This window comes from Aulonocara sp. 'chitande type north' Nkhata Bay, linkage group LG3 (assembly GCF_057382095.1).
Source record: "Aulonocara sp. 'chitande type north' Nkhata Bay isolate Kocher_YH1m ecotype deep benthic linkage group LG3, A_spYH_male_GT1.1, whole genome shotgun sequence".
In the NCBI taxonomy this organism is placed as follows: Eukaryota; Metazoa; Chordata; class Actinopteri; order Cichliformes; family Cichlidae; genus Aulonocara; species Aulonocara sp. 'chitande type north' Nkhata Bay.
Window position 1 is genome coordinate 18,143,427 of NC_141346.1, and position 13,027 is coordinate 18,156,453.

Genomic DNA, 13,027 nt, shown 5'->3' on the forward strand with positions numbered 1-13,027 from the left:
CTGTTACTCACCGTTGTTTTCTCAGTAGAGGATGTCCAGATTTTAACAGTGTACAACTACTGCAGTGTGAACTTGTGCTTTTAAATGGAGGGATTGAAAAAGAAGGAATCAGAAGAGCCGCATGCCTCCTCCTCTGCTCACAGGAGGATCTAGGACATCAGGACTAGGGCTGTTCGATATAACGATATATATCGGATGAGGATGTAAAAACATCTATCGTTTCATTTTACGCTATCATTTGTTTCGTGGTGTCACAAAATAAACTTTACGGAAATATTTTTTCATCGTTTGACAGTCACTGTAGTGGCTATATTAATTTCTTAAAGTTCTCTCTTTCTCTTTTATGTTATATAACCACACTACGGAAAGACAAGCGCCTGTTTTTATGCGTTGTGGTTAGCAACAATGACGGTAACACCATCGCGTGTCCACTTGTTTATGTTCCACATAAACCTTTCAAAATAAAGCTCAAGATCCTGTTGAGACTTTTCAAAATAAATAAATAAATCACGTGAAAGAGCAGATTATTTACGGATGAGAAGCAAAAAAGCTGCCAGGTGCTAAAAAATAAACCTTAAACTCAAACGTTAGAACAGTCTTTTCCCCGCAGCACGCCGTGTAATAAATACTCACAAAGAAAACGGCGGCCGTTACCACTTATGTCTAAAAATGTCTAGTTTCATACATCGGTTAAAACAGCTACAACTTATGTCTAAAAATGTATCGTTTCATCGGTTAAAACACTCGACTCCAGCTACATGACGTGCAGCTGGAAACACTTCCTGCAAGTCGAGCTGCCCGAGATTCACAGAATTTACAAAAATGTTATATTTTTGTGATTTGTATCGTTATCGGACGATAGAATTCTTATATCGGGATATGAGATTTTGATCATATCGCACAGCCCTAACCAGGACAGGGTATTACTTGAGTTAGACACATGCAATTGATGCATTTCAGCAAATAAAATTCACAACTAAAGAAATACTGACTGAGAATTAAACATCTGTATATTAAAACCTGGTTTTGTTTCAGTGGATCTTCTGCCTGTGTATTAATGCTTTGGAGATAAAACAACAATTTCCTGATGCGGACAAAAAGTGGAACAGGACTGTGGTTATCTTTCATGCTGCAGAAACAAGTCGACTCCTAAAAATGGACTATGTCCACATGTTTCTGTTTCCAGTCTATCCCTGGAGAGTGACCCAGTTGTTCATTAACATGAACTCATGTTTACTGCTTCTTTGCAACAAAAATTATTATTTTTACAATGAAAATACAGAAAAAGAAAATACACAGTATGCCACAGCAGATCATCTGCCTCCATCTCACCCCGTCTCTAGCATCCTCCTCTACCGTGCCAACTCTGCTGATTTGTCTATTTTTGTTGCTGAAAAGAAATCCAGATACATCTGAGTCTTAAACTGCTAGTGGGATGAAAAATGAAAATAAATTTCAGTAGACAGAGAATTCTAAATATAAATTATGAATCCTGAAATAAAGTACATTCACACATGATCAAGTGCACATGTGAAAGGTTTGAAGTAAATTAGATAATCATTTTCTTCCAGTTGTCCAAGTTAGGTGCTGGTTTGGGAACTATACAATCACAAAGCCTCAAAAACGGGCAGAAGTAAAAGGGGAGCAGCTGAAAGTAACTGTGAAAGGAGAAGGTTACTGGCCTTGGTTTATGTCTCTCGGCGGTAAGATTCGAGAAAATAAAAAAACTTCCATAGACACTGTTGGATCGATGTAGAATAAACAAACAGTTCTGATTTCACTTTGTGTGCGTGAGGAGGAAAATAGAGGGGTACTCTTTTCGGGGCAATGAACCACAGGTGTGCTTGATGCTGATGCGGAACCGTGGAGGGGTAAAGGTGAAAGGGCCAAAAGAACAAAGCAAGAATAGGAGGAAAGGAAAGTGATGAAAAAGATTTTTCACCACAGTGAAGACAACTCACAGTTTCAGGGAGTCTTCAGGAGGCACATGTAGACTCGGCCCTGAAGCAGCAAACACACAGGAGAAAAACACAGTGGGCACATCTTGGTTTCACTTTCACTTTGAAAGGTCAGCAAACAAACAATGAATGAAGCTCAAATATAAATGTGCCAGCTTGGACACTGTTGTGGGACACCCAGCTGATTCCAAAGGGTCCTTAATGGTTAGTACCCACTTCTTTGGTGTGACAGGAATGACTCATTTTACCAACATGAGCTCATCACAACCGTTAACAACAGACAAGTGAAACTGTGTGAACACCTCAGGCCTGTTAGGGACACGACCCTCTGTTATGCCACAGACAAACAGAGAGGCCACCATCAGTTACAAAAGCATTGTCACTATTCCTTCTCATTTTTAGATAAAGCTACAGATGATTAAAACACTCGCGCACCCCCCCCCCCCCCCTTTTTTTTTTTTGTTGCTATTTTTGTAAATACAGCGAGCCCAACACTAGGAATAAGACAAGGAGCCATCATCACAGCGTCAATGAATAAATCATTAAGATGTTACTCCAAGATGAGCTGACAGAGTGTCAGAAGGAGGATCCAAAATCATGTAATCTATCACTGACACACAGACAGAGGATAAAACATGAAGAAATCTTACTAGTGTCTAGAAAAAGGCCATTCCTAAAAGACAGCACAGAGGCCCTGAGCACCAGATCTATAGAAGCCAACACGACCCTGCAGGCTGTGTAAAGGTGTCACAAAGACTATCCAGCACATGAGATGCAAGCTAGGACAGCGTACAACCAAGTGGCTGGGAGATGGATCCCCAAAAATCCATCTGGAACGGATGATGTGAAATCTTTGCTTCTTTGGTGAATCTTACATGTGGAATCAACCTGAATACACAATCACTGCTTTGTGAAACAATTACATTTCACTGTGAAAACTTCACAATGAATAACAAACACAACCATCCTGATCTTCACTCAGTGCAGTTACATTGCTCTGACCTTTTCTCAGAAGCAGCTCGAATTCCTGTAAAATCCCCAAGAGAAGTGACATCATCTAAACTGTATGTCACAAGCCTAATGTTTTACTTTCTGTTTAACCATCTACTTCCTGCCCCCTCTCTGATTCGTGTGAAAGCTTAATGCTTCCTATAATCACTCCACTGTCTACAGCCTCCTGTCACAGATGAACACTCTCCAAGTCCTCCTAATTTTTCCGTCGGACACTGGCACCACCAGGCCCTCTGACCACCACCAGTAGGCAATGGGTGAAGTGTCTTGCCCAAGGACACAACGACTGAGACTGTCCAAGCCGGGGCTTGAACCGGCAACCTTCTGATTATAAGACAAACTGCCAACTATTGAGCTACGATCCCCTTGGTGGCAAGACGGGTAGAGGGGACAGAGAGAGAAAGAGAAGAAGAGGATCTAAGACACCAAGATGGGCTGGTGATCTGAACCAGGTCAGAGACATATGGAGGAGACAGATGATGAATAGCCTTAAATGTGTACACGAGTATTTTGAAATTGATACAATATTTGACCAGGAGCCAATGAAGCTGCTGCAGGACAGTATTGATGTGGTGGATAGAAGGAGTCCTGGTGATGATACGAGCAGCAGTGTTCTGGACGCGTTAGAGCTTGTGGATGGATTTTTGAGTAAGACCAAAAAATAAGTGAATGACAGTAATCGATCCGGGAAGTAACACGGCTATGAACAAGAATGGCAGTGGCATGTGGAGTGAGAAAAGGACGGAGCTGATTAATGGTGCACAATTGAAAATATGCAGACCGAGTGGCATTATTAATGTGTGAATTGAAAGACAGAGTACTGTCGAGGATGACACCCAAACTTTTCACAGAGGAAGAAACGAAGGCGTGCACCGAGGACAGCATGAGTAGTTGTGACTGACAGGTGCCTACACCATAAAGCATGCAAAGAACACCATAAATCATTAGAAACTGAAATCTATGCATGTGTTTTTAATGTTTGCTGCGACCTGATGGTCAGTTTTTAGTGCAAACTACAAACATTCTGATAGATGCATAGATCAAACACTGCAGTAATTAAAACCCGACAAGAGCAAAGGCCTCTGGATAGAGTCTTTGCAGTTTGCTGATGGCGTCAGTGAAGTCTTTCATGGCTGTTTCAGCATTTTCATCTGATGCTACATAAACTACAGAAGGTCTGCACTGGATAATCAACAACACAATTATCTATCTACATCAGAGCAGTAAGTGCGCACACTGTCAGACATGTGCACCAGGATTTAATGTAGAAGCACAAACCACCTCTCTGCCACATTGTTTGGGAGCTCATTACTTAACCACACATCCATGAAAAACATGTAATGAGCAGCAGTGGATAACCTTGTGAGGGTTACAAACAGAACATCAAATCTCAAACAGTACACTTCATTTTGAAGATCTACAATCTACAGTGTGAAAAACCATCAGAATGAACATTTAAAAGGTAAGTAAACAAATTTGATGTCGAGGACACAAACCCCAAAAGGCACTGAAGAAACAGTAAGACACAAGCGAAAAAGGAAGACTGAAGCTATAAGTACACAAAGGCTAATAAGGGTAATCAAAGATGTGAAATCAAATACAAGAAACAAAAGGGTATCAAAGTAAAACAGGAAGCAATGTAAGAAGGGAACAAAAAGACCAAGATTAGCATTAAAATACAGGAGAATATAGAGGAGACAGAATAAACTGGAACTCAAAGAATTAAAGATAAACTACCAGCAGAAACTTCATTGGAAAAGGTAACAAAAACCTGAGATTATAATCATAAAGAAACCAACTAAGAAAAGGTCTGAACAGAATCGTGGATTGTAATTTAATTTAAGTTCATAGCACACAACACCAGGTTCAGTTTTAACTGCCGGTCTCACTGATATAAACTGAGCCAGAGTTTCTAAATGCCCATCCTGCAGTCAGTGTGTGTTTGCAGATGAAAGGTAGCAGTGGGCGGTGTTCTTGCAGGACCACCAGTCTTTTAGCCTGTGGTTAACAGATGTTCCACAGCACTGTAGTCGTTCAGTTTCCTGTTTAACAGGAACATGTGAGCAGACTGCAGAGGTGCAGGTGTTTCTCACACCGTCACATGTTTTATTACACAATGTTTGAATCTTTTGACAGGAGAATGATTACATGTAAGTGCTTTAAATCCATTAAACTTCCATTACTACCGTTCAGTCTTTGACTGGTCCATGTTTTCTTCATGTATTTATTTATTCATCAAAGCATAATATTCCAGTTTAAATCTGCGGCGTCGCACGTTGTTCAATCACAGAGATGTGATGACCACAATCTGACAGATTAAACAGGAACTCAGAAGTGATGCTCAGTGATCACGCCAACAATGTCATCACAGTCTTCAGCCAGTCTCTCCCTAGCTTGGGTGGGTGGTGCTGTTACCACAGGGATAAGGTCACTTCCTGTCACATGTGTAATCAGAGATTTGTATAAAGAGTCAAAAAGAACTGAGCTTGATAAATAACTGAAGAGGCTAAGAGTGTTACCTGTGGCTCTCCATCGATATAAAGACACCATGAGCAGAGTGGAGATGAAGTATGGACAGAACACCACCAGGTGGAGGGAAACCCTGGACACAAGGTGGGGGGAGGAGGGTTCATGGGCAAGGGTTGTGTTTGTAGGTTTGCCTGCAGAGAGAATCCCACCTGTTCAGTGAATATGTGGATGAAGTAAGAGGTGAAATCAGAGTGAAGCTCCTCACCTGTGACAGTGATCCAGCTGGATGGAGACTCTCCATGACCGCTGATGTCACACTTGTAGAGGCCTTCATCAGACCTGGAAACATGCTGGATGGTCATGTGACCTGTAGGCTGCTTCCTGATGAGGGAGCCATCTTTATAGAAAGCAGCTGGGAGGTTGGAGGGAGTGGTCTTTGTTTTACAGAGCAGAGTGACGTCATCTCCCTCCATCACAGGGAGGACAGGACTCTGCAGGATCACTGATCCACCTCAACACAGAGACAAACTACAGCATTTCATCCATTTACACACAGCTTCATCAACACTAACTCCACACACTCAGCTTACCAGTGACTGTCAGGTTAACCATGTTACTGATGGGACCCTCTCTGGACTCACACCAGTAAACTCCACTGTCCAGTGGGTCGATGTAGCTGATGTTACAGGAAGAACCAGCTGATCTTCCCCACTCATCTCCACACTCAGCTCCGGTGTCTCTGCTTGTGTTTCTCCTCAGAGTCCATCCAGCAGAGCTGTCGTCCTCCTCACAGCTCAGAGACACAAAGTCTCCTTTAAAGAACTGAGAGCTGCTGGGACTCACAGTCAGACGAGCTGTGAGGAAGATGCATATTAAGTACAAGCCAGCACTGAGGTCCAAAGCAGACCTGCTGTGGGGAACTTTGTGAGCTCAGTCAAAGCTGATCAGTTTTTTTTTTAATGTGAACCTCCAAGAAAGTTAGAAACGTTTCTTCAGGTGAACATACTTCCTTTATGCTTTTGGTAGCATCAATGAACTTTCAGCAGGCTCCTGGATAGCTTAGTGCAATAACTATAATATCATGCCACAATATAAAAAATGCTCAGAGCTTCTATTACGGTGTAGCTGATATCAGGTTTAAACTGTGACAGGAGAAGGTTACTGACCTTGGTTTGTTGTGCAGATCAGCAGTGAGGTTGAAACTAAAGAGAAATAACAGGTTAGTTTAAAGCTTCACATTCAGGAAAAAAGCAGCAACGCCATCAGTCTGGTCGATCTACAGACTGAAGAAGCAGAAAACAGGAAGTGGTTTTTTTTTCTCTTTTTGTCTTCACAAACTGGATGTTTGTGAAGCAACACAGTGAGAGTCCTTTCTTTTTAATCCTTTTCAGAAACCAAAAAACATCACAGCATACTTACAGAGCAGCCAAAGTGAAGAAACTTTCTCCATCTGCAGGTGCTACTGAACTTTGATCGGTCCACACTAGCATCAAGCGAGACCCTCCTCCTCCTTCCTCTCTTACAGGGAGGTAGTTCTGTAGTTTCCACCTCTCATCATTAAGAGAAAAAAAGTTTATATGGCTGAAACATGTCAGTAAACACATTTTTTAAAATTAGGTCATGAGCAAAAAACAACAAAGAAGGGCGTAAAAAATAAAATCTAGGAACCAACAGACACCGAAAATCTTGTTCCACAGCTTTACTCCTCCCAAACCTCAGTTTTTCCTTCAGCTACAGCCAGATCCATACTTCTCTGTGCCTCTGCAGCTCCACAGACTAACCAAGCCTGCCAGCATACAAAATGGAATTGGAAAAAATGTCTAACAACCAATGGGGAGTTCAGCTTAACATCCATCAGCCACACTACAATGCTCATGAGAAGTCACGTCATCCTTTTACAATTACCAGATTCACCACCAGATGGCGCTCAAACACGACGAATTAGATCACTGCTGTTCAGGACGTCGGTCTGCAGTCTGACCTTCAAATTAACCTGTGTACTCCATCACACAACCACACACTACAGTGGGCAAAGCCATGTTAAACACAGGAGAAACAACTAAACTCTGAACAAAGAACAGGAGGACACAATACTGTTTAAAGTTACGCTCATGTGACACATACAAGTTTAACAGCTCTGGTTCTGAGTCAGCCCAGGATATGAATCTTGTCAGTCAGCTGGACGCAGTGATTGAATGAAGGCTGAGTAACAGAGTTTCCACAGTATGACAGAGACTTTCTGTGACCTGCACTGGTTGAGCCATTAAAAAATGTTTATGTTATGTCTGTAAATCACGTTTTCTTTTATTCCAAATGCTTCAAATTTGAACGTGACTTTAAATGTAACAACTCAGTTTCTATGGATTTGACTGTGGATCTGACAGAGATAAAGATCGGCCCTGATTTTGAATCGAGTTGGAATAAAGTTGAACAAAAATTCTTATTCTGTCAGTGATTTACCTTCATGGTGAAGTTGAAAATGTAATAACTGCATTTAGTTGCCTTGTATTTGTGACATGTGCAATGACAATAAAGTTGAATTCTATTCTAAAGGTCAAAAGGTCACACATACACACCTTTGTTGGATTAACTTCTTAGAAAATATTTTATCTCATCAAGTTGTAAAGTGTTCAGTGACAAATACAGCACATAGTGTTTGTACCATTATTAACAAAGAGGAAAAAAACACATGAGCCACATTAGCTGTTTTTGCAGCAGCTCAAATGTGTCTACAAAACATTCGTTTTTAAAAGAAATATTTATTTATTTTAATAAAAAAAATGCATTTTAGCTGTGCTGTAGTTATATTGTGTTTTTCACTGTATTCATTTACTCTTCGGGGACTGTACCATCAACTCAAACTGTAACAGTAACAACAGACTCAAGAATCAGGTGACATTTCAGTGCAGCTCGTTTCTAGCTTCATCGCTCTGCAGGAGATCCTCATGGGTTTGTTTGTCTGCTGGTCTTTGTGTTAGAAGCAACAGACGACATTAAACATTAAACATTAAACAGTAAACTGGTTCTTATGTAACGCTTTTCTACACAACTTGCCTCATTCAAACATTCACACCAGCACTTTTTCTGTGTAAGAGCTTTCTGTCTAACATTTAGACTCCAATGACTGCATCTGAGAGCAACTTGGGCTAAGTATCTTCCCTGAAAATATTTAGGATGCAGACTGGAGCAGACAGGGATCAAACCACACCAACCCTCCCATTAGTAGGGAACCTGCTCTACCCCCACAGCTACAACCACCCCAATCATTAAAATCAATGCAGTTGCTACAATCACTGTAATCACTATGGCTGCTATCTGTCCAACACCCCACTTTTCTCTCTCCATGTTCCCTCCAACATCCCTGTTTTCTCTCTCAGTGTTTCCTCCACCCGAGGTATCTTTAGTAGTCTGTTCCACCCAGACATTGATGGAGCTCCGCTTGTTTCTTGTTCTCCTCGTTCCGACAAAACACTCATATCTGCCCGCATCATTGAAGGTGACTTCCTTCAGAATCACTGAAACGTCTCCATTCTTCATGTCCGGGTCTCTCAGCTTCACCCGGCCTTTGTAAGACAGATGCTGATATTTTTCATAGGAGCGCTGCTCTCTGTAGTACCACACGTAGTCTGTCAGCTCAGGTCTGCTCCACTCCAGCAGCTCGATGGGAGCATCTGTAAAACCCCAACACTGGAGAGTGACGTCCTCTCCATGCTTCACTGTGATCACCTCATCCAGATCTAAACCACAACAGAAGAACAGTCATTAGTGCTTCAGCTCAAAGAAAACTACAGGGAAAAACCCAAAAAGGTCAAAGTGTTTCATATGTGATGAGTGGACACACAGACACATCCAACATCCAGGTGAGACTGAAATCACGCAGATCTGCAGAAAGTAATTTAAACTCTAGCCAAACATTTGTGCTTGCACAGGGCTGGAATGGGACAAAACCTAAATCATAAAATGAGGCTAACCCAGAGAGACAACTTATAACTTGTATTAATTTCAAACAATAACAGACCATGTTGATCATATTCTAATAATCCAGCTGAAACGCACATAACCAAGAGTGAAAATATAATATATGTAAATGTGTGATCAGTTCACACATGTAAATAGTCTGCTACTAAGACGCTGAGGTATACATCATCTGCAGCAATCTGAGAAAGACAAGTGTCACAAAATTATAAATGAATAAATAAAATTATCTGCCCTCACTTGATGAACTCCAAGATATTTTCGTCCGTCACACGAGTGTCGTTTCAATCAACAATTCAACGCTGAAAACCACAAAGTAGTGAATCACAAAGCGAAACTCCAAAGACGTGTGACAGGATGACTCAGCAACAGGTGAAAACACATTCTGGGAATCCGAGCACAGAGCGCAGACCTACCGCAGGTTACACTCGTTACCTGCATGTTTAAATTCATTTTTCATTCATGTTCATTTATCGTGTTTGACGAATGTTTTCGTAAACTTTGAGAAAGTTACGAAAACACGCAGATCTGCTGAATTTCGTAAACTTTGCTGAAGCATTTCGTAAATATTTCAGCAAAGTTTACGAAAACAGTCGTTCCTCACCGATGATGATGATGAACTGGCAGGTCTGTTACCGACAGCTAATATCTGCGTCCACACATGAAGCGAGCAGAACAGAAGCCGAAAGTGGACCGCATCCTCCAACTGCAAGGATGGCGCAAAAATAAATAATAATAAAAAAAAAACACACACGCATATATCAACCAGTTCCTATTTGTTTACCTTTTGATAGTGAAGTCCAAATCATCAAAAAGAAAAAGAAAACAGATATGAGCCACATTCCTGTAGTTTAAGTGATTCCAGCTCAATCGCTTAAAGAAAGTACGTATTGGTGCGTGCAGGATCCATATATGCAATGTCGATACCAACTCTTGTACAGATACGGATCAATACGAGAGCAATGAGATCGACACTTTAGATGCGATGTCATCGAAGAGGAGACCCGACCGTGTGTGCAAGAACCGCTGCTTTCACAAGTCACAGAGCCGCCGCAGTTTGTTCCTCCGCCTCCTTTCTTTTGTTTTGATTGTTGTACTGTCACGTGACTCATGCAGTGTCGGGCAAACAAGTAGCGTTAACTATTACACTATTACACTATTACACTTTGGGAGTGAGAACGTGTTGGCCTGAAAACACGTGACGATGTGAAACTACACTCCAAGATGAGCCGAGTGCCTCTGACACCTGGGGACAGAAAGAGAGGAGGATCCGAAATCATGTAGCTAATGTACCATTGTCACACAGACGAGGACAAAACATCAAGAAAGCCCGTTATTGTCACTGTACAGGAATTAGATTGGTTGGAAAAAAACTTTGTAAAGATATCCTCTCCCTCCATCTATCTAAACTACTAAGAATCCGACATATGCATCGTCTGCAGCAGTTTGAGGAAAGGAAGTGTCACAAAATTACAAACAAATAGCTGAACTACTTCATAAAGTCAGTATGTCCTCACAAGATGCACTCCCAGATGCCAAAGTTGTTTCAGTTATTAGTGAAGAACACAAAGCAGTCGGTTACAAAACGAAACTTCAAAGACGTGTCACATGATGACTCAAGTCTGACCTGTGCCTTGATAAGGAACCCGAAGAAACACCAACTCCCTGCCAAGATTCTGGGAATCCAGGAATCCAGCACACAGAGCAGAGATCTGGCAGCTGGTACTGGTTGCTTTATATTTAAATTAATTTTCATACAATGTGTCTGGTGTTGTCTGAAGGTGATACTGACACCAATTTGGCACACGTAATCTTCTCAAAATTTACAACATAGTAGAGGCACTGTTATCTGCAGTGTAGTGGCAATTCCTTTTGTTTGATAAACTAAACATCCCACAATTAAAAATCCACAAACCACTGCTGCACTGAGATAATATTTCGTACGCAGGCCGACCCCAGGACATGCTGGTCCTATACCAGTCTCTTTATTTATAGAAGCAAAATGGCCCTGCAGCTCTTACTGACTAATGTAACAAGGTAACATCAAACAAAAAAAACATTGAAACAAATATTAACCTACAAATAAAACTTGTAAATAAACCCAAAATATAAGTAAACTAACAACAAACTTTAATAAATTTCAAAGTAATACAAATAAAAAACAAATAGCTCCAACATACAGCTTAAAGCTGCGTCCACACGGCGCTGAGGCGACCAGAGAGCAAAAGTTGGCCACATCTTCCAACTTCTGCTAACGTGAAAATAAATAAGAAAAAATCAGAAAAAAAAACAAGAAGAAAAGAAAACACACACACAAAACAAATGACTCGACTTCTTGTAGTGAGCCACTCCTTCCTTCTTTGCCTTTTGATAGTAAAACTTTGCAAAACAAATATGACCTTTCCAAGCAGATATGATCAACTTTCCTGTAAATGTCCCTGACTTGGTGCTGGATGCAGGAGTGTGTTTGATGCTCTGTTACAGAAAGCTGGTTTCAATGAAATGCAGATTTTTCTCTCTGGTCCACAAACAGAGCTAATAACTGTGAGTTAGTTTACAGGATGTAGCTGTGAGACTACTGGCTCCTGTTCATCCTGCACATTCACATAAAGCAACTGTGCAGCAGATTAAGTTTCCACAGAATTCCACATCCACTAAAGCCATTTCATTCTTTTTCTTCTACTCTGGGATTATTAAATTATTTATTATCTTTTATTTATCCAGGTGAAAGTGTCACTGGGGTTAAGATCACATTTCCAAGAGAGACCTGCCATCTCTCTAGAGAAATCCGAATCAGAATACTTCATTAATTTTATGATCGGAAAGGTCCGGGGTTTGAATCCACTGAGCTGCCCAGAGGTACCCCTGAGCAAGGTACTGTCTCTAGACACTGCGCCCTGAGCGCTGGATTGGTGGCTGCGCACTGCTTCACTGAGTGAATGGGTTAAATGCAGAGAGGAATGTCCCTACACGATTAATAAAGGATAGTTTATTAATCCCAGAGGAAAGTATGTGAGCACAGTTGCTCCAATAAATTAGAACAGTAACAAACAAGGTAAAGTGCCTGTAGTGGCAATTCCTTTTGTTCGACCAACCAAACATCCCACAATTAAAAATCCACAAACCACTGCTGCACTGAGATAATATTTCGTACGCAGGCCCACCCCAGTGCATGCTGGTCCTACACCAGTCTCTTTATTTATAGAAGCAAAATGGCCCTGCAGCTCTTACTGACTAATGTAACAAGGTAACATCAAACAAACAAAACATTGAAACAAATATTAACCTACAAATAAACTTGTAAATAAACCCCAAAATATAAGTAAACTAACAACAAACTTTAACTAATTTCAAAGTAATAAAAATAAAGAACAAATAGCTCCAACAGTGCCAACATCCCTACTTCCAGACTTGGTTGTACTTTGCTTGCACGTGTATTAATGTTTCAGAGATGCAACAACCATTTCCTGATGCGAAACAAAGAGCGGAACAGGACTGTGGTTATCTTTCATGAATGCTGCGGAAACAAGCCGACTCCTGAAAATGAACTGTGTCCACATGTCTTTGTTTCCATTCTGTCCCTGGAGAGTGACCCAGTTGTTCATTAACATGAA

General features: G+C 41.1%; 1 protein-coding gene across 1 annotated transcript; it reads right to left on the minus strand.

Annotated features, from left to right (window-relative positions):
- Positions 1-3,952: 3,952 nt before the first annotated feature.
- LOC147334304 (Fc receptor-like protein 5) lies at positions 3,953-10,360 on the minus strand. The gene is made up of 7 exons (XM_086286650.1): positions 10,198-10,360; positions 6,858-9,175; positions 6,605-6,640; positions 6,029-6,292; positions 5,704-5,949; positions 5,489-5,629; positions 3,953-5,404 (listed from the first exon to the last, which is right to left on the minus strand). Exons 2-7 carry the CDS (start codon positions 6,886-6,888, stop codon positions 5,298-5,300), a joined length of 825 nt encoding a protein of 274 aa, XP_086142776.1. The 5' UTR covers positions 6,889-9,175; positions 10,198-10,360; the 3' UTR covers positions 3,953-5,297.
- Positions 10,361-13,027: the final 2,667 nt, after the last annotated feature.